Genomic DNA, 22075 nt, shown 5'->3' with positions numbered 1-22075 from the left:
GTGATTGGTGCTGTGGTTCCTGAGATTACCCACCTCAAAGGTTTGGGCTCTCTCTTTATTATATTAGTATGGATAGATACGCTGTTAGTGTCATTTAATTATGATCTGGTCAAGCAACTAATCTTTGTAGGAGAGGCTACACGGAGCTCAATGACAGCTACGCCCAAATTTATTCCGTTAAATATTGCATCGAATTATACACGAATAAAACATAATCTCAATACTATGGTGTTAATGTCGAATAAAATCTGTGCATTGTTCTGGAGCTCGCCACTGCACACGCCAGTGTGTGCACCATCTGCAAGGGCCTCAAGTGTGCACAGAAGGCAGTGAACACCTCAGAATGCACTACACTAAATTAAATTGTGGCGGGATCACACAACTGCTTCCCTGGCACAGATATATACTCAGTCTTTCTAGGTTTACACCCGACCAGAGCGGCAGCCTCTGGGCAGAAACACACAAAGCAGTGTACAAGTGACACAATGAATCTTGGATGCCTTCGCAGACGCACAAGTCTATTCCACCATTAAGGGCTGCGGATGTAAGGGACAACTACCACAACACAGTCAACAGCTTTAGGTAATTGTCTGCACTGAGTTAACATAAAGTGTCAGGCAACCAAAAATAAAGACAAAAGTATATTTGTATAATGTGTAAACAAGTACAAGAAGGCAGAAGAATACCAAGCGCTCCGATGCGTGTGCAAGAGCAAAAGGTGTCACAAACGGCAAGCCAGGACTCAAATCTATATGTGCCTCGGGAAGGGCTCCTCCGGGGACGCGCAAGCGGCGATGTTGGTCCCGGTTTGTAATGGCAATTGAAAGTTTGTGTGGTTTCCTGCCCCCTCTCATGCTCCTCAGCGCTCCTGCGCCGTGTATACAGCGTGGCCAATAAGAAATCGTAATAGATGCCCAATGAGAGAGCCGACTGGTGCGTGTAGACAGTGTGACTGAATGCACTCTCGGACCTCATCATTCTGTCGCCGCACGGCCATGATGCTGCCTCAGTCGGCATGATGCCAACTAAAGCTGCTTGCATATATTTGCATCACGCTTTCACTGAAAGCGTGATGCAAATATAAACACTCGTGTCTGGAAGAGACGCTGTGCACAAGCTAAATCTCCAGTCTGGGTGGGCGGGGCCTAAGGGAGACAAGGCGGACACAAACCCCACTTCCAAAGAAGCCAGACAGAAAAACAACTATAGATCTCGCCAAGGCGTTCAGCGCATGCTCTGCAACGCAGGCGAGACCTAAAAAGGGGTCAACTCCTGCTGAGTGTAATTTTTCTTTGGCTCAGCACATCATGAAATGACTTGATTTAAGGAATGTATCTTTAGAGCCTATGCTTTTTTAACAAATGTACCTGTGCTACAAAAATGCAATATATAGCCACAGTTAAAAAAACAAATCCCTGGGGCACAAGCCCAAACCCGGTTAGGAGAAGTCTGGCTAACTTGCAAGCTACAATTTAGGGCTAGTATTATGCCCCAGAACATGGATCCTCAAATATTTTCCCAGGGGCCAATAAGTTGTGTGATGTGCCAGAGGGCCGCGTGGATGCTAGTTGGGTGACAGTCGGGCGAGTGGGGTGGGAGATTGGCCATATAGTGGGTGCAAGGGAAGCGAAGCATACAAGTCTAGTGCTTAATTGAACAATGTGAAACCTGAAAAGCTGGAATTATTCCTGGCTTTCCCACTTTAACAAATTGTGTGATGCCAGGCAATTATTTTGTCTCACTTTCCCTCTTTTTTCTTCATTATCATACATAAGACCTTGAAATACATGGCGTCAGGATGTGCGCGTTTAGAAAAGCGTCTCCTGTGGTCGATTTAATAAACTATAATGTTGTTCATGTATAATAGGAACCCAGGCCACCCAAAGCGTGATCATAACAACGGACATGCCTCTTTTGGCATTGTTATCAGGGTAGGGGAAATAAATAAAGTTTCCACCCATCACTTTTGAATTAATGCTTGTGAATGCAATCATAGATTCAGTTGGACTAAGGTGAAAAGATTATGCATGTTAATTAAATACACTTTTTGAATTTTGAAGACTCATTTTTACGCTTTTGCTACACGCTATGTTAAGAAAATGGTGTTTCTAAAGTAAAGCAATGCATGACTCCCAGAGTTAAATACTTCACACCAATTAGCCTTTGAATAAATGCTTGCATATTTCTTTAACATCTTTTTATTGTTAGTATCGAGTGGAGTAAACAGCAGCCCAGTGCTCCTGTTGAGCAGGGGGCAGCCCCAAGTTGTACTCTGAGTATCAGTGCCCCACAACTTTCAAAGATCATGCCAGCACCCTGATATAGGTGGTAAATAATATAGACGTGTGCACATGTGTTATAATAATTATGCTTTTATTATTCATCTTCAGCGATCTTCCTTAGTATGTAGACAGGGTTAAGATAATGTGACATAACCTTCTGGAAATATTGAAGGTCAAAGGTCATATGCGGTCACTACATGTGTTGTCAGTAAGGTCGAAGGCATGAGATGCCACTTCCGCTACCCCTAGCAGTTTAGTGAAAAGACATCCATGTAATTAATCCCCCCATACAGGTCAGACTGGTTTCCTAATTTTGGTAGAAGAGAGAGCAGCTTGGGTCTCCAGCTCTACTTATTTTAATCTACAAAAAGAATAAGATGTTTATGCCTGCTGCTGGGGTTTGATGCAAATGGATAAGATGTTTATGCCTGCTGCTGGGGTTTGATGCAAATGGATAAGATGTTCATGCCTGCTTCTGGGGTTTGATGTAAATGAATAAGGTTTATGCATGCTTCTGGGGTTTGATGCAAATGGATAAGATGTTTATGCCTGCTTCTGGGGTTTGATGTAAATGAATAAGGTTTATGCATGCTGCTGGGGTTTGATGCAAATGGATAAGATGTTTATGCCTGCTGCTGGGGTTTGATACAAATGGATAAGATGTTTATGCCTGCTTCTGGGGTTTGATGTAAATGAATAAGGTTTATGCATGCTTCTGGGGTTTGATGCAAATGGATAAGATGTGTATGCCTGCTTCTGCGGTTTGATGCAAATGGATAAGATGTTTATGCCTGCTTCTGGGGTTTGATGCAAATGGATAAGATGTTTATGCCTGCTTCTGGGGTTTGATGCAAATGGATAAGATGTGTATGCCTGCTTCTGGGGTTTGATGCAAATGGATAAGATGTTTATGCCTGCTTCTGGGGTTTTATGCATGTGTATCACTTCTGGATCCCTACATCTGGCACATTGGTTGGGACATTCGTCAGGTTTTTAAAGTGAATTGGTTTGCTCTTGGCCGGTCCTGCAGACGCTGTGCCTGACGAACCAGGAATCCTATGCACGCGAAGGGGAGCAGCAGATGTTACAATTAGGACCTCTAAGGAAACCTAAATGACACGGGTGGCCAACATCCGATAATGCACCCCTGAAGAAGACCTATTCCCACATCTCTGAGAACTACAAACGAGGGAGATTGCTCATCTAAAAACCAGATTCCAATGGGAAGTCCTCTGTGCTGTCAAGTGTCCAGTTCCACGCGGAAGTGGTTACTTAAGTCCAGGTCTGCCCCTTTGCGTTCTGGGAATTGTAGTCCTTCAATCACAAATGCAAGATGGACTATAAATCCCAGAGTACCAAGAAGAACACCTGGTCCCGCCCATCCATGCAAGAAGAGGCTGAAGTATTGTGGAAAGGCAGTGTTGTGTGTCACCGGGACAGCAAATAGAAACTGGGAAAAGATGCATTTCTAAGTTTTACAAATCAACATATATAGTTTGTTCCGATGCTCGGAAGTTATTTTCTTTCTGATTACACGAGGAAGATTGTCGTCATCTCAATGAGAGAGGGGCAGGCCTGGATAGCAGGGGTATTGAATTCCAGTGGAGGGCACCACAGAGGCAAAGAGATCAGGAACTGGGAGCTGCAGAGGGTGGTTTGGGTGGCACTTGAATGAAATAGTTGGCAGATCAAAGATCCCTGGGGGCGGTTTAGCAAATTAAGGTTGTGTAAGAATTCAGCACTTAAGCATACACTCTGAACCCACTAAACCAGGGGTCACCAAACCGGTCCTGGAGGGCCGGATCCATGCCAGATTTTTAAAACTACTACATGTATCTCAATGGGGGTATCCAAAAAATGTGGCATGGATCCGGCACTCCAGGACCGGTTTGGAGACCCCTGCACTAAGCTATGTGTTTAGCACAGGGCTGCCAGACACAAGCTCTTCCTTCAATGTTTACATAGACAGACGCTCTTGCTGACTAAACATTCTGGTTGTGACCTCCAGACCTCGCAACCACGAGGAAAGAGGCGGGAACCTACTGGAATGTGGCTTTTCTTGCTGTAGTAACAATGTGAACACACCCTCACTCACTCCTCTGACTGCAATCTCCCAGAGAAAGGGCTCGATCTCGTGGGACAGGTTACTGCATCACAAAGGTGACGTATATTCCCGTCCGCCGAAATATAAATCCCATTATAGCCTACGGCTTTTATATTTTGGTGGACGGGATATCCGTCAACGTTGTGATGGAATAACCGGTCCCATGAGATCTAAAATCAATCAAGCCCAAAATGTACATCCCAGGGATAGTGTATGAGGCACCCACCTTCATGGCGCTAACTGACCTAGAGTTTCCACCCAACAACCAAGCCATGGATACAGGAGTGCAACATTTGCATAATTCTCTTTTGCAAAAGTATGGACAAATTACATGAAATGCAAATCTAGCATTTAGCACTACATTTTAGAGTGAAATGTACCCTTGTGTTCAAAACTGAAAAGAAGCACAAGCACCGCAAACAGCTGCTTGTGCTCAGTCACAGCACTTTCATACTCCTGTAAAAGAGGTTTTACATGAACAGACTTGAAACTATGCGACAAGGTGCAATTTTGTGAAGGATCCGTAACAAGCATAACGTGAAATGCCAGAAATCGCATGCAAAATGACACCGGTGCAATTAAAACTCTGCCAGGAACTGTAAATGCTGACTGGAGCCCACATTCTTACACCAGACTTGAGATCTGAGATCAGCTGCAGAGCTCTTCATGTGGGTAAACCCAGCCGTTAATTTCTAAAAAATAAATAAATAAATAAATAAATAAATAAATAAATAAAAGAGAGAAAGTGTCGGGACTCTCATTGGGACGCAACTTGCTCCATCCCATTTCTCCGGTTAGTGCCGCCTAAAACAGAACCAACTACTAACCAGGAAAGTTGGGAGAGGATGTGGCGTACTGGCCAGAGTTGGTTATTTGGGGGCTGGGGAACAAGGTTAGAGTCTCTGCGTCGGCTCAACATCCTCTAATGCTGAGCAAATCACTTAATCTCCCCACAATAAATACATAAATGTGCCCTTAACTGGTGCTCATAAAAAGCACTGGTGGTGTTGATTAAGTGCCAGTGTGCACAGGAAAACCACCGGCTCAAATTAAGCCCGGAGTTCATCTTCATATGCTGTGAGTGTTTCAGATTTGGTAAATAATGATCAGTGTTCCCTGCCTGCCAGGACTCTAAGTGGGCTGGGTCCTTCAGTGTCTTAGAGCCAGCAGTAATTATTAACCGACTTTGACATCGGTCCCTTTCAAACTCTATAAAGGGCTGTTAAAACACTTAAGTAATCCACGGCAGCGATGAAGTCGTTGTTTAGACATTGTTTTACTTCATCTTGCATAACCTAAAGAAATGTGCGTTCTCCAGATATTGCATCTCATTTTTTTCATGCAACATTGTGAATTTAATCATTTGTAGGTGTTTCGGTGAGTACAGGTTGTAGGTGGGTATTTAGGACAGGGGACTATTGCATGCTCTTGAGTTAAGGCTGAAGGCTGTGCAAGTTTCAAACCGTACATTTCAGTGGTCATAAAAGTGTTCAGACTGTAGCGCACATCCAATTATTGGCCTCTCTGCAGAGCGCAATGGCTGCATATGTGCCTTTCACAATTGTGAGTCAATAAGGAAGTGTGGGAAAGATATGTAGTTGTCGAAATATTAACAGCACACAAGAAAAGAAAAATCGGTGCTTACAGGACAGGGTGTTGAGGGGGTGGTCTGTCTGAAGGGGAGTTGAATGGAGATGTAAGAGGGGTCGTACAAGTAGAATGAGAGTGAGAATACACTGGTGAAGAAAGATGGCGTGTGAAAGATGCAGTGAGGATTTCAGAATGACGTGTGGGGAAAACACGGCATTAAGTATCTAACAAAGAGAGAGACCACAAAGTTGAGTGAAGGTTTTAACAGGAGTAGCTGAGACACTCCGAAGGACAACTACCCCTCCCAGAGACCTTAAATAAGTCTAATTTAATCTCGTATTTTCAGAATTGAAACATTTGTCAATTCTGTTTACCACAGTATCATTGTCCCTGCTCATTTATTTCATACTGATAACAGTCATTGTCAAAGGAAATGAGCCTGCCTTGTTTTAGACCTATGTCAATTATGTTCTATAGTCCTGGATGCAATAAAGAAATTACAGAATTATATCCAAATACTTGTCAGGTGACAAGATGTGTGAAGCACAGTACTTTAGTTCACATGCTTGAAGCCACGCCCTTAGTTACAAAGATACGCTTATAGGACAAGATCCTTAGTTAGAGTTCTTGAGTACATACATACATATGTAGTGTATTTTGTAAAGCGCACAGCTGCCCCAACGGGGCGTCCCGGCGCTGTATAACGCTGTGGAACCCTTCCTGGCTCTCCCTGTGAGATGCCCCTCCTGGGCATCCCCAAGGTGAAGCCAGGCATCTCAGTGTTGTAGGGGCCGTTGTGGAGATTAAGCAAGCTATTGCCCAGAGTTGCAGAGTGGGACCCATGATTGGAATAGGCACCGAGGCGAGAATTATCGAGTCCGCGGACATTGAGCCCAAGACCCTGCCGCGTCGGGACTTGAACCCTGGTCCCGGGCCTGATCTCTGCTTCAGAGTCTGCTGCTCTAACCAGTGAGCCACACTTCTCCACTTATACATACATACATACTTTATTCGGTATCAATACAATACCATAAAAGGGTTCTTGAGCTTGCAACCCCCCCCCCCCCTTGATCTACCATGACAAACACAAGCTGTGTCCCTCCGCACACACCCTCATCCAGCCGAGTGTCACTTATTTAACTAGTCCCAAAAGATTTCCACCCACACCTAAAAAAAACCTTTTTTTTTTAATGTAAGCGTGCTAATTAGCATATAGGTGTGACATGGCTTCTTTCCCGTCCATCACTGCCTGGTGTGCAGTGTACTCACCTAGGAACCTTTAGGACTGGGCTGCTAGAATAGAACAGGTGTATGAATCTCGTGCTGGTTGCCACGTGCACATGAGATCTTGCCGCGGAAGACAGCATGCTCATTTCAAACTAACTCAGAGGGTTCATGGCCCGTCAGCAGGGGTTCAGATCCCGGCAAGGTCAATTCAGCCTCTTACGAACTCGATGAACAACAAACATTAACCAGTACTATTTTCACACAAATAAAGTTCCAAGTAAAGGGCTACAAATAAATCGGTACAGAACGAATTTGAAAATGCCCTCAGCCATTAGCTGAGAAAGCAGAATTATTTTATTTGACAGTTTTTTTTCCTCACGGCACAAAGGCCAACCATTTGCGTCATTATTTCCCCTGAACCCCGAACACAACAAACGGTGGAATTGTGAGTAGTTTCTTGTTCAGAGAAAAAGTGACACCCAGGTGCCCTCAGGCTCGACCCGTGGGCGGGAAGCAGAGGCAATAAAAAGCACCGTGTGAATGCCCGCTGGGAGGACTCTACAGCAAACACTGCAGATATGAGAACTGGCGGTAAAGTAAAATGCGACTGCGTCTGACGCCTGGTAAGGGCCTGAGTCGGGGTGGGGAAAGCAGCGCCCCCTGCGTCACTTCCGAAGTCTGCACCATTGTTGGATATGAACATTCACACACTCACATACATATCCAGTTCCCACTCACCAAACAGCCATATCCCCGACTCTCCATGAGAGCGCACCTACCCAGAGACACCCACAGAGACAGGCCTTTCCCAGTCCCACAGGCAACCTTACTCCCACCCACCACCATACTGGAACCCCTACTCCCCCAACACAGCCACTTCCTCCATGCTACCCACACTACCTCACGTGGACCACGGTAGGCAGAGCCATACCGAGGTAAGTCATTGATTTGGTTCCATGTCTCAGACGGCAACGGTGGGCACAAAACGATGGAATGGAATGCAGCCGCGACTAATTTCTAGCAGCTGAGCCTGAGATTCATTCAGGCAGTCCACTCCCACCCGTCACTTTTTTGTTTCCCTCGATCAATCAGCGACCCCGGATTTGTCCTGAGGCACCCCTGGTACAGACCTTCCTATCTCGGGTGCCACCGTGCCAGGGGTGACGAAGGCAGCGCAATTATGAAGTAAATGCGGTTCCCGGATCACTCTGTAGGTGCTACGGCTTCCAGTCCTTGCCCATCCGGGAACCTGGCCCCTCGACCGAAAAACACGAGGCTATTCAAGGGATAAAAGGTGGGCAAAGGGTCAAGCTGATGACGCCATCGGTAGTCTGATGGTCCCAGATGTCATTTTTGTTACCCCAACTTGCGACCCCCAGAACCCCCCCCCCCCCCCCCCACCCGGACATTCTGCCACTGAATCCATACTAATAGCCCCGTGAAATGAGGGTATTGCCCATCACTCACCCTGCCCAGGTACAGCTCGTCCAGCCGCTCGTCGATCCACTTCTCCACGTCCAGCCTCTTCTGTAGCTCCTTGCGGTCATATTTGACCGTCACTCGGGCTTGGCGCTTCTGGATGCCCCCGTGGCCCCCCGGGGACCGGTTACCCCGGCACGGGGAGGAGTGCAGCTTGCCCAGCCCCCGCTGCCCCAGCTTCTGGGATGCCATCGGATGGGGAAGACCGCGAAGTGACGCACCTCTGATCTCCCGGTGCTAGTTCTCGAAGTGTGTTTCCAAAGGGCTTTAATCCAGTGCAGATGCCTGATACTTTATGAACTGTTGGATGTTGCTGTAGGACGTGCACAGCTGAGCGCAAGGGATAGATGAGGGCAGTCCGGTGAGAAGGGCGGCGTTCAATGTATACTCCGGGTGTATTTAGGTTAAAGGTTCTGTGTACTGAAGGACGGTGTAGATGGATTACCACGCAATCACTCTATGTCTTAATGGAGCCCTGCTCGTGAAGGCGCTATGAGCGTGCGTCCAGGTTCACTCCTGTTTCCTCCCTAACCCCCTGCTCTATCCAGGGCTCTGTTCAGCACTCTCATCGTGGTCTGCGCAGCAGCCTGTATTTATAAAGCACACCGGCTGGAGCGCGAGGAGGCGGCGCCGCTGGGTCCCAGCGCGATCCTGCTCTGGACTCAGCTGCGTTGTCATGGAAGGATACGCAGAGCAGATGTGAGTAATTATTTTATCACGGACAGCCTGCCCAGGCTACAGGGATTTATTGACCCCTTTCGACTGTCCAATATTTCATAAAAAACTTATTTGGTGTCATACGAATTATACACCACTTCTGACAAGACAATTCGCCACAAAACTCAACGAAAACGAGAACACCACGAGCGCCACAAGTCACAGGCACACAAAAAAGCATTGTATTTATTTATTTATGCGATTTTATATAGCGCGAACTTTACCCGAAGGTGTCAGAGCGCTTTACATAAGAACCAGTTGAGAAACATAAGGATTTAGGATTACATGCGTTACATAAAGGATACAAACAGAAAAAATTGCAAATGTACAAATGCTTTTGGTAAAATGTATTTGAAAGCTGCACGTTTGTCTATTCCACCCCCCCTCCATCCCTCATGCACGCTCTTCGCTCTCCAAACCCATTACTCAGGCCACAGACTCCATTACTTGCGTGCTATTCTTTTAGGTGATACAAGTCGTCATTGAATCCAAATAGGTGATACAAGACACACAAGTACAAATTGTGGCGCCCGACTTGTATTTCTGTTTCCGTCATTGCATCTAAATATATGATACAAGTTTCATGCTTTTGGTACATTTTTTCGTTTCCTTTACTGCGTGCAAACACCCAGACCACAGGGGTCTGAGGTATTTTTAGGGTTCAGGGCTAGGTTTGGGGGTATAGGGGTATTAGGGCTCAGGGGTAGGTTTGGGTTTTGGGGTACAGGGGTATTTTTAGGGTTCAGGGCTAGGTTTGGGTTTTGAGGTACAGGGGTAGGTTTGGGGGTACAGGGTTATTTTTAGGGTTCAGGGCTAGGTTTGGGTTTTGGGGTACAGGGGTAGGTTTGGGTTTTGGGGTACAGGGGTATTTAAGGGTTCAGGGCTGGTTTTGGGGTACAGGGGTATTTTTAGGGTTCAGGGCTAGGTTTGGGTTTTGGGGTACAGGGGTATTTTTAGCGTTAAGGGCTAGGTTTGGGTTTTGGGGTACAGGGGTATTTTTAGGGTTAGGTTTGGGTTACAGGGTATATTTATAGGGTTAAGATGGGTTAGTGTTTAAGCGTGTTGGGGTATTTTAAGGAGTAAGGGTGGGTTATGATTATGGGGTGAAGGGGTATTTAAAGGGTGCAGGTGGGGATTAGCACACGATATGAGACATGGCATGAAGGGCGGAATGTACCACACGTCCCCAGCGTTTGTCACGCCCCCAGCACACACCCACATCACAACGCAGACAGGCCCACAAGGGACTACTTTGCTGGCACGGTTCTTTTAATTTTTAAATGTATATGGTGGGCGTCTGCATAGCCTATGTCCTTCTGCTGTAACTGCCCTTTCCAACGCTGTATTGGGTGTTGTGTTTGGTGCTGTGGTTCCTGAGATTACCCACCTCAAAGGTTTGGGCTCTCTCTTTATTATGTTAGTATGGATAGATACGCGGTTAGTGTCATTTAAGTATGATCTGGTCAAACAACTAATCTTTGTAGGAGAGGCTACACGGAGCTCAACGACAGCTACGCCCAAATTTATTCCATTAAATATTGCATCGAATTATACACAAATAAAACCTAATCTCAATACTATGGTGTTAATGTCGAATAAAATCTGTGCATTGTTCTGGAGCTCGCCACTGCACACGCCAGTGTGTGTGTGCACCGTCTGCAAGGGCCTCAAGTGTGCACAGAAGGCAGTGAACACCTCAGAATGCACTACACTAAATTAAATTGTGGCGGGGTTACACAACTGCTTCCCTGGCACAGATATATACTCAGTCTTTCTAGGTTCACACCCGACCAGAGCGGCAGCCTCTGGGCAGACACACACAAAGCAGTGTACAAGTGACACAATGAATCTTGGATGCCTTCGCAGACGCACAAGTCTATTCCACCATAATGGGCTGCGGATGTAAGGGACAACTACCACAACACAGTCAACAGCTTTAGGTAATTGTCTGCACTGAGTTAACATAAAGTGTCAGGCAACCACAAATAAAGACAAAATTATATTTGTATAATGTGTAAAAAAGTACAAGAAGGCAGAAGAATACCAAGCGCTCCGATGCGTGTGCAAGAGCAAAAAGGTGTCACAAACGGCAAGCCAGGACTCAAATCTATATGTGCCTGGGGAAGGGCTCCTCCGGGGACGCGCAAGCGGCGATGTTGGTCCCGGTTTGTAATGGCAATTGAAAATTTGTGTGGTTTCCTGCCCCTCTCATGCTCCTCAGCGCTCCTGCGCCGTGTAAACAGCGTGGCCAATAAGAAATCGTAATAGATGCCCAATGAGAGAGCCGACTGGTGCGTGTAGACAGTGTGACTGAATGCACTCTCGGACCTCTCATCATTCTGTCGCCGCACGGCCATGATGCTGCCTCAGTCGCCATGATGCCAACTAAAGCTGCTTGTTTATTTTTGCATCACGCTTTCACTGAAAGCGTGATGCAAATATAAACACTCGTGTCTGGAAGAGACGCTGTGCACAAGCTAAATCTCCAGTCTGGGTGGGCGGGGCCTAAGGGAGACAAGGCGGACACAAACCCCACTTCCAAAGAAGCCAGACAGAAAAACAATTATAGATCTCGCCAAGGCGTGCAGCGCATGCTCTGCAACACAGGCGAGACCTAAAAAGGGGTCAACTCCTGCTGAGTGTAATTTTTCTTTGGCTCAGCGCATCATGAAATGATTTGATTTAAGGAATGTATCTTAAGAGCCTATGTTTTTTTAACAAATGTACCTGTGCTACAAAAATGCAATATATAGCCACAGTTAAAAAAACAAATCCCTGGGGCACAAGCCCAAACCCAGTTAGGAGAAGTCTGGCTAACTTGCAAGCTACAATTTAGGGCTAGTATTATGCCCCAGAACATGGATCCTCAAACATTTTCCCAGGGGCCAATAAGTTGTGTGTGATGTGCCAGAGGGCCGTGTGGATGCTAGCTGGGTGGCAGTCGGGCGAGTGGGGTGGGAGATTGGCCATATAGTGGGTGCAAGGGAAGCGAAGCATACAAGTCTAGTGCTTAATTGAACAATGCGAAACCTGAAAAGCTGGAATTATTCCTGGCTTTCCCACTTTAACAAATTGTGTGATGCGAGGGAATTATTTTGTCTCACTTTCCCTCTTTTTTCTTCATTATCATACATAGGACCTTGAAATACATAGAGTCAGGATGTGCGCGTTTAGAACAGCGTCTCCTGTGGTTGATTTAATAAACTACAATGTTGTTCATGTATAATAGGAACCCAGGCCACCCAAAGCGTGATCATAACAACGGACATGCCCCTGTTCACTATTGGCATGGTTATCAGGGTAGGGGAAAGAAATAAAGTTCCCACCCATCACTTTTGAATTAATGCAATCATAGATTCAGTTGGACTAAGGTGAAAAGATTATGCATGTTAATTAAATACACTTTTTGAATTTTGAAGAGACTCATTTTTACGCTTTTGCTACACGCTATGTTAAGAAAATGGTGTTTCTAAAGTAAAGCAGTGCATGACTCCCAGAGGTAAATACTTAACACCAATTAACCTTTGAATAAATGCTTGCATATTTCTTTAACATCTTTTTATTGTTAGTATCGAGTGGAGTAAACAGCAGCCCAGTGCTCCTGTTGAGCAGGGGGCAGCCCCAAGTTGTACTCTGAGTATCAGTGCCCCACATCTTTCAAAGATCATGCCAGCACCCTGATATAGGTAGGTGGTACCTAAAATAGACGTGTGCACATGAGTTATAATAAATATGCTTTTATTATTGATCTTCAGCGATCTTCCTTAGTATGTAGACAGGGTTAAGATAATGTGACAACCTCCTGGAAATATTGACGGTCAAAGGTCATATGCTGTCACTACCTGATATGTCATTAAGGTCAAAGGCATGAGATGCCACTTCTGCTACCCCTAGCAGTTTAGTGAAAAGACATCCATGTAATTAATCCCCCCATACAGGTCAGACTGGTTTCCTAATTTTGGTAGAAGAGAGAGCAGCTTGGGTCTCCAGCTCTACTTATTTTAATCTACAAAAAGAATAAGATGTTTATGCCTGCTGCTGGGGTTTGATGCAAATGAATAAGATGTTTATGCCTGCTGCTGGGGTTTGATGTAAATGAATAAGATGTTTATGCCTGCTGCTGGGGTTTGATGCAAATGGATAAGATGTTTATGCCTGCTGCTGGGGTTTGATGCAAATGGATAAGATGTTTATGCCTGCTTCTGGGGTTTGATGTAAATGAATAAGGTTTATGCCTGCTTCTGGGGTTTGATGCAAATGGATAAGATGTTTATGCCTGCTTCTGGGGTTTGATGCAAATGAATAAGTTGTTTATGCCTGCTTCTGGGGTTTGATGCAAATGAATACGATGTGTATGCCTGCTTCTGCGGTTTGATGCAAATGAATAAGGTTTATGCCTGCTTCTGGGGTTTGATGTAAATGAATAAGGTTTATGCCTGCTTCTGGGGTTTGATGCAAATTAATAAGGTTTATGCCTGCTTCTGGGGTTTAATGCAAATGAATAAAGTTTGTGCATGCTTCTGCGGTTTGATGCAAATTAATAAGGTTTATGCCTGCTTCTGGGGTTTTATGCAAATTAATAAGGTTTATGCCTGCTTCTGGGGTTTGATGTAAATGAATACGATGTGTATGCCTGCTTCTGGGGTTTGATGCAAATGAATAAGGTTTATGCCTGCTTCTGGGGTTTGATGTAAATGAATAAGGTTTATGCCTGCTTCTGAGGTTTGATGCAAATTAATAAGGTTTATGCCTGCTTCTGGGGTTTAATGCAAATGAATAAAGTGTGTGCATGCTTCTGCGGTTTGATGCAAATTAATAAGGTTTATGCATGCTCCTGGGGTTTGATGCAAATGAAAAAAGTATATGCCTGCTTCTGGGGTTTGATGTAAATGAATACGATGTGTATGCCTGCTTCTGGGGTTTTATGCGTGTGTATCACTCCTGGATCCCTACATCTGGCACATTGGTTGGGGCTTTCGTCAGGTTTTTTAAGTGAATTGGTTTGCTCTCGGCCGGTCCTGCAGACGCTGTGCCTGTCGAACCAGGAATCCTATGCACGCTAAGGGGAGCAGCAGATGTTACAATTAGGACCTCTTAGGAAACCTAAATGACACAGGTGGCCACCACATCCGATAATGCACCCCTGAAGAAGACCTATTCCCACATCTGAGAACTACAAACGAGGGAGATTGCTCATCTCAAAATCAGATTCCAATGGGAAGTCCTCTGTGCTCTCAAGTGTCCAGTTCCACGCGGAACTAGTTCCTTCAGTCCAGGTCTGCTCCTTTGCGTTCTGGGAATTGTAGTCCTTCAATCTCAAATGCAAGATGGACTATAAATCCCAGAGTCCCAAGAAGAACACCTGGACCCGCCCACCCATGCAGGAAGAGGCTGAAGTATTGTGGAAAGGCAGTGTTATGTGTCACAGGGACAGCCACTAGAAACTGGGAAAAGATGCATTTCTAAGCTTTACAAATCAACATATACAGTTTGTTCCGATGCTCGGAAGTTATTTTCTTTCTGATTACACGAGGAAGATTGCTGTAATCTCAACGAGAGAGGGGCAGGCCTGGATAGCAGGGCATTGAATTCCAGTGGAGGGCACCACAGAGGTAAAGAGATCAGGAACTGGGAGCTGCAGAGGGTGGTTTGGGTGGCACTTGAATGCTTTAGTTGGCAGATCAAAGATCCCTGGTGGCGGTTTAGCAAATTAAGGTTTGGAAAGAATTCAGCACTTAAACATGCACTCTGGCCCCACTAAGCTATGTGTTTAGCACAGGGCTGCCAGACCCAAACTCTTCCATAAATATTTACATAGACAGACGCTCCTGCTGACTAAACATTTTGGTTGTGACCTCCAGACCTCGCAACCACGAGGAAAGAGGCGGGAACCTACTGGAATGTGGCTTTTCTTGCTGTAGTAACAATGCGAACACACCCTCACTCACTCCTCTGACTGCAAACTCCCAGAGAAAGGGCTCGATTCCATCTCGTGGGACAGGTTACTGCATCACAAAGGTGACGTGTATTCCCGTCCGCCGAAATATAAATCCCATTATAGCCTACGGGTTTTATATTTTGATGGACAGATATCCTTCACCGTTGTGATGGAATAACCAGTCCGAGATCTAAATCAACAGGGGCGGCCTTAGGCATGTGGTAGCTGTGCACCTGCACAGGGCCACCAAACCCCAGGGGCCTCCACGTCAATATATATCCTTAATATAATAATCCTCTGAGGATGGATACATATTTGCGTGGCGGCCCCTGGCAGGGATTTGGTGGCCTCCGGCTTTGTTCCACTTCCAAACACCCCCTCTTCTCTGTCCTCCGTGCTCTGCCCCGCCCGGACCCCCTCTTCCGGGGCCCCCTACCTACACTCCCTGCCCAGGGCCGCCATGAGCCTAGAGCCGCCCCTGAAATCAAGCCCAAAATAAACATCTCAGGGATAGTTTTTGAGGCCGCCACCTTCTTGGCGCCAACTGACCTAGAGTTTCCACCCAACAACCAAGCCATGGATACAGGAGTGCAACATCTGCATACTTCTCTTTTGCAAAAGTATGGACAAATTACATGAAATGCAAATCTAGCATTTACACTACATTTCAGAGTGAAATGTACCCTCGTGTTCAAAACTGAAAAGAAGCACAAGCACCGCAAACAGCTGCTTGTGTTCAGTCACAGCACTTTCATACTCCTGTAAAAGAGGTTTTACATGAACAGACTTGAAACTATGCGACAAGGTGCAATTTTGTGAATGATCCGTAACAAGCATAACGTGAAATGCCAGAAATCGCATGCAAAATGACACCGGTGCAATTAAAACTTTGCCAGGAACTGTAAATGCTAACTGTGGAGCCCACATTCTTACACCAGTTTTGAGATCAGCTGCAGAGCTCTTCATGTGGGTGAACCCAGCCGTTAGTTTGTAAAAAAATAAGAATAAGTTTCGGGACTCATTGGGACGCAACTTGCTCCATCCCATTTCTCCGGTTAGTGCCGCCTAAAACAGAACCAACTACTAACCAGGAAAGTGGGGATAGGATGTGGCGTACTGGCCAGAGCTGGCTATTTGGGGGCTGGGTAACCAGGTTAGTGTCTCGGCGTCGGCTCAACAACCTGTAATGCTGAGCAAATCACTTAATCTCCCCACAATAAATACATAAATGTGCACTTAACTGGTGCTCATAAAAAGCACTGGTGTTGATGATTAAGTGCCAGTGTGCACAGGAAACCACCGGCTCAAATTAAGCCCCGAGTTTATCTTCATAGGCTAGGAGTGTTTCAGATTTGGTAAATAATGATCAGTGTTCCCTGCCTGCCAGGACTCTAAGTGGGCTGGGTCCTTCAGTGTCTTAGAGCCAGCAGTTATTATTAACCGACTTTGAAATTAGTCCCTTTCAAACCCTATAAAGGGCTGTTAAAACACTGAAGGTAATCCACGGCAGCGATGAAGTCGTTGTTTAGACATTGTTTCTTGCATAACCTAAAGAAATGTGCGTTCTCCAGATATTGTATCTCATTTTTTTTTCATGCAACATATTGTGAATTGAATCACCTGTAGGCGTCTGGGTGACTACAGGTTGTAGGTGGGTATTTATGACAGGGGACTATTGCATGCTCTTGAGTTCAGGCTGAAGGCAGTGCAAGTTTCAAACAGTACATTTCAGTGGTCATAAAAGTGTTCAGACTGTAGCGCACATCCAATTATTGGCCTCTCTGCAGAGCGCAATGGCTACATATGTGCCTTTCACAATTGTGAGTCAATAAGGAAGTGTGGGAAAGATATGTAGTTGTCGAAATATTAACAGCACACAAGAAAAGAAAAATCGGTGCTTACAGGACAGGGTGTTGAGGGGGTGGTCTGTCTGAAGGGGAGTTGAATGGAGATGTAAGAGGGGTCGTACAAGTAGAATGAGAGTGAGAATACACTGGTGAAGAAAGATGGCGTGTGAAAGATGCAGTGAGGATTTCAGAATGACGTGTGGGGAAAACACGGCATTAAGTATCTAACAAAGAGAGAGACCACACAGTTAAGTGAAGGTTTTAACAGGAGTAGCTGAGACACTCCGAAGGACAACTACCCCTCCCAGAGTCCTTAAATCTAATTTAATCTCGTATTTTCAGAATTGAAACATTTGTCAATTCTGTTTACCACAGAATCATTGTCCCTACTCGTTTATTTCATACTGATAACACTCATTGTCAAAGCAAATGAGCCTATGTCAATTATGTTCTACAGTCCTGGATGCAATAAAGAAATTACAGAATTATATCCAAATACTTGTCAGGTGACAAGATGTGTGAAGTACAGTACTCTAGTTTAAATGCTTTAAGCCGCACCCTTAATTACAAAGATACGCTTCCAGGACAAGATCCTTAGTTAGAGTTCTTGAGAAAATATACATATATACATATACACACATACATACTTTATTCGGTATCAATACAATACCATAAAAGGGTTCTTGAGCTTGCAACCCCCCCCCCCCCCTTGATCTACCATGACAAACAAAGCTGTGTCCCTCCGCACACACCCTCATCCAGCCGAGTGTCACTTATTTAACTAGTCCCAAAAGATTTCCACCTACACCTAAAAAACGTTTTTAAATGTAAGCGTGCTAATTAGCATATAGGTGTGACAAGGCTTCTTTCCCGTCCATCACTGTCTGCTGTGCAGTGTACTCACCTAGGAACCTTTAGGACTGGGCTGCTAGAATAGGTGTTTTAATCTCGTGCTGGTTGCCACGTGCACATGAGATCTTGCCGCAGAAGACAGCATGCTCATTTCAAACTAACTCAGAGGGTTCATGGCCCACCGCTAAGATGTAACCTACAGGTCAGCAGGGGTTCAGATCCCGGCAAGGTCAATTCAGCCTTTCTTACGAACTCGATGAACAACAAACATTAACCAGTACTATTTTCACACAAATAAAGTTCCAAGTAAAGGGCTACAAATAAATCGGTACAGAACGAATTTGAAAATGCCCTCAGCAATTAGCTGAGAAAGCAGAATTATTTTATTTGACAGTTTTTTTTTCCTCAAAGCACAAAGGCCAACCATTCGCGTCATTATTTCCCCTGAACCCCGAACACAACAAACGGTGGAATTGTGAGTAGTTTCTTGTTCAGAGAAAAAGTGACACCCAGGTGCCCTCAGGCTCGACCCGTGGGCGGGAAGCAGAGGCAATAAAAAGCACCGTGTGAATGCCCGCTGGGAGGACTCGACAGCAAACACTGCAGATATGAGAACTGGCGGTGAAGTAAAATGCGACTGCGTCTGACGCCTGGTAAGGGCCTCAGCCTGAGTCGGGGTGGGGAAAGCAGCGCCCCCTGCGTCTCTTCCGAAGTCTGCACCATTGTTGGATATGAACATGCACACAGCCACAAACGTATCCAGTTCCCACTCACAAAACAGCCATATCCCCGACTCTCCATGAGAGCGCACCTACCCAGAGACACCCACAAAGACAGGCCTTTTCCAGTCCCCTAGACAAACTTACTCCCACCCACCACCATTACTGGAACCCCCACGCCCCCAACACAGCCTCTTCCTCCATGCTACTCACACTACCTCACGTGGACCATGGTAGGCAGAGCCATACCGAGGTATGGTCAACACGTGTGCCAGGCACAGAGGTCATTGATTTGGTTCCATGTCTCAGACGGCAACGGTGGGCACAAAACGATGGAATGGAATGCAGCCGCGACGAATTACTAGCGGCTGAGATTAATTCAGGCAGTCCACTCCCACCCATCACTTTTTTGTTTCCCCTCGATCAATCAGCGACCCCCGATTTGTCCTAAGCCACCCCTGGTACAGACCTTCCTATCTCGGGTGCCACCGTGCCAGGGGGGGACGAAGGCAGCGCAATTATGAAGTAAATGCGGTTCTCGGAACCTTCTGTAGGTGCTATGGCTTCCAGTCTCTGCCCATCCGGTAACCTGGCCCCTCGACTGTAAACACGAGGCTATTCAAGGGTTAAAGGTGGGCAAAGGGTCAAGCAAGTGACGCCATCGGTTGTCTGATGGTCCCTGATGTCATTTGTTACCCCAACTTGCGGCCACCGAGACATTCTGACACTGAATCCATACGAATAGCCCCGTGAAATGGGGGTACTATTGCCCATCACTCACCCTGCCCAGGTACAGCTCGTCCAGCCGGTCGTCGACCCACGTCTCCACGTCCAGCCTCTTCTGTAGCTCCTTGCGGTCATATTTGACCGTCACTCGGGCTTGGCGCTTCGGGGTGCCCCCGTGGCCCCCCGGGGACCGGTTACCCCGGCACTGGGAGGAGGGCAGCTTGCCCAGCCCCCGCTTCCCAAGCTTCTGGGCTGCCATCGGAAGGAGGGAACGGCGAAGTGACGCACCCCTGATCTCCCGGTGCTAGTTCTCGAAGTGCGTCTCCGGGCTTTAATCCAGCGCAGATGCCCGGTACTTTAAGAACTGTTGGATGTTGCTGTAGGACGTGCACAGCTGAGCGCAAGGGCTAGATGAGGGCAGTCCGGTGAGAAGGGCGGCGTTCAATGTATACTCCGGGTGTATTTAGGTTTAAGGTTCTGTGTACTGAAGGTGTTGACTGAATACCACGCAATCACTCTATGCATAAGTTAATGGAGCCCTGCTCGTGAAGGCGCTATGAGCGTGCGTCCAGGTTCACTCCTCTGTTTCCTCCCTAACCCGCTGCTCTGTTCAGCACTCTCATCGTGGTCTGCGCCGCAGCCTGTATTTAATAAAAAGCACACCGGCTGGAGCGCGAGGAGGCGGCGCCGCTGGGTCCCAGCGCGATCCTGCTCTGGACTCAGCTCAGCTGCGTTGTCACGGAAGGATACGCAGAGCAGATGTGAGTAATTATTTTATCACGGGCAGCCTGTCCAGGCTACAGGGATTTATTCACCACTTACGACTGTCCAATATTTCATTAAAAACTTATTTGGTCTAATAAGAATTATACACCACTTCTGACAAGACAATTCGCCACAAAACTAAACGAAAACGAGAACACCACGAGCGCTACAAGTCACAGGCACAACAAAAAAGCATTGGAAAAACCAATAAATAGGTTGTGCCTTTTGAAACCATATAAAGTACTCCAACACTCTCAGAGGCGTAGTTCTAGAAAATCAGAATACATATATAAATCCAGATGATGCTTCCTGATCCCAGCCAGCAGTTGCATGAACATTCTTTGCACCTGAAACTTTTACCACGGTTTACAAACGTGCTGATAAGTTTGGCCCCCACTATATCGAAGGCCCTGGTCATTCTCTGTCACAAAGCATTAGATGCCCTGCTGCTGTTACAGGGCTTTACCTGCCATAAGGGGAACTTGTTGATAGGAGAATAGTGAGGGACATTCTTGAGAAATGAGACAGTAGGGGAGCACTGTAATGCCTCAATAAAGCACAGGAAGCATCCTGGCACACGGATACAACGTTCCTACAGCTAGATATGTATTTATGTGAACATTTTAAAAACTCAATTTCTCACTAGGAGGCAATTAGATAGAGAAACAAAAGAACTTATGAAACCTTCGTGTAGATATTTTATAATTTTAAGTCCTGGCATTTCAAGTCAACCATTTTGGTCTTTTGTAAATAACCTGCACCACCGCTTTATTTTATCTAGGTTTAGATTTAGTTGTATCCATTGGCTCCTAACTGTACCTAAAGGCTTCTCAAAGTTAGGCTCTTTGCAGCCATGTGCATGTGACAATTTCTCCGAACAAGATATATTGCACTTTATGTTCTTCTGTGGTTTTTATACTTAACTGAGAGTTAAATATATTCTACCACTTTTTAAAGATTGCTATTTTGCACAAGTTAGGCCAGCACTGACCTACCTACAAATGCTTTCTTCCCCCTTCGTTTGTTATGGGGTAGCATGCTTTCTGTCAAGGGCGATCCGTAAACGAAATAATATGGTGGCTTTACAATCTTGATTTGGGTCATTAGAAAATGTCTGCCCTTTGTGTCTCTATAACTTTCTCTATTTCAACTTACAACATCAGTGTCTTTTTAAAAAATGTAAAATGTACTTTTATGGCCATCATGTGGCTGAATAAAGTTTTTTTTTTTTTATATTTCTTTTTATTTTCAAATATAAAACAAAATAAAACAAAGACGTATCTGGGACATCACATTCAGTTACAATAATAAGCAAATATTTTCAGATTTCAGGATTTCTGTAAAAAACAATGGGCGGGGTCATTGAAACATCTACACATAGATCGTTCAATAATGGTTGACTGCACACAATTAAGCTACATTTGATGCGCTACGGTACTCAGTCCCCGCCACCCAACAGAACAGGATAAAGAAAGGCATAGTGCCCCCAGATACGAAAAACTAAATCAGGATAAATGACAAAAATATTCACGCCACAGCCTAAACTAACTACATTAAGACGAATCCCCCCACCCTGCACCCCTGCATATGGCTTTTGCCGGACCCCAACTAGCAGTGTGCCTGTCGCCCCATCTAACTAAATACTAAGAATAAAAAATGGAGGAGGGCACCTTCGTACGTGCCCCCGGTCCCCCCTCCCTCCCGCCAGAACCAAGAATCCCCCAGAGTAAATCCACAAATCCATTAAGAAGCTACAGGGGAAACTGTAAACACCGCCCAACCTCCCGCAAGCATCATGGTAGCAAATCCCATATCCATCAAGACCACAA

General features: G+C 45.8%; 1 protein-coding gene across 1 annotated transcript in view; it reads right to left on the bottom strand.

Moving 5' to 3' along the window:
• The window catches only part of LOC147691802 (protein phosphatase 1 regulatory subunit 14A-like), a 283304-nt gene extending 263193 nt beyond the window's left edge, over positions 1 to 20111 (bottom strand). The window contains exon 1 of the mRNA XM_086938095.1: positions 19537 to 20111. Within this exon, the coding sequence (XP_086794221.1) occupies positions 19537 to 19740 (204 nt within the window). The 5' untranslated portion in view covers positions 19741 to 20111. The remainder of the gene's footprint in view (positions 1 to 19536) is intronic.
• Between the last annotated feature and the right edge of the window lie 1964 nt (positions 20112 to 22075).

Source organism: Lissotriton vulgaris, chromosome 9 (assembly GCF_964263255.1).
Source record: "Lissotriton vulgaris chromosome 9, aLisVul1.2, whole genome shotgun sequence".
Classification (NCBI taxonomy): Eukaryota; Metazoa; Chordata; class Amphibia; order Caudata; family Salamandridae; genus Lissotriton; species Lissotriton vulgaris.
The sequence above is the reverse complement of the archived record's forward strand: the minus strand, read 5'-3'. Positions and strand labels throughout refer to the sequence as shown.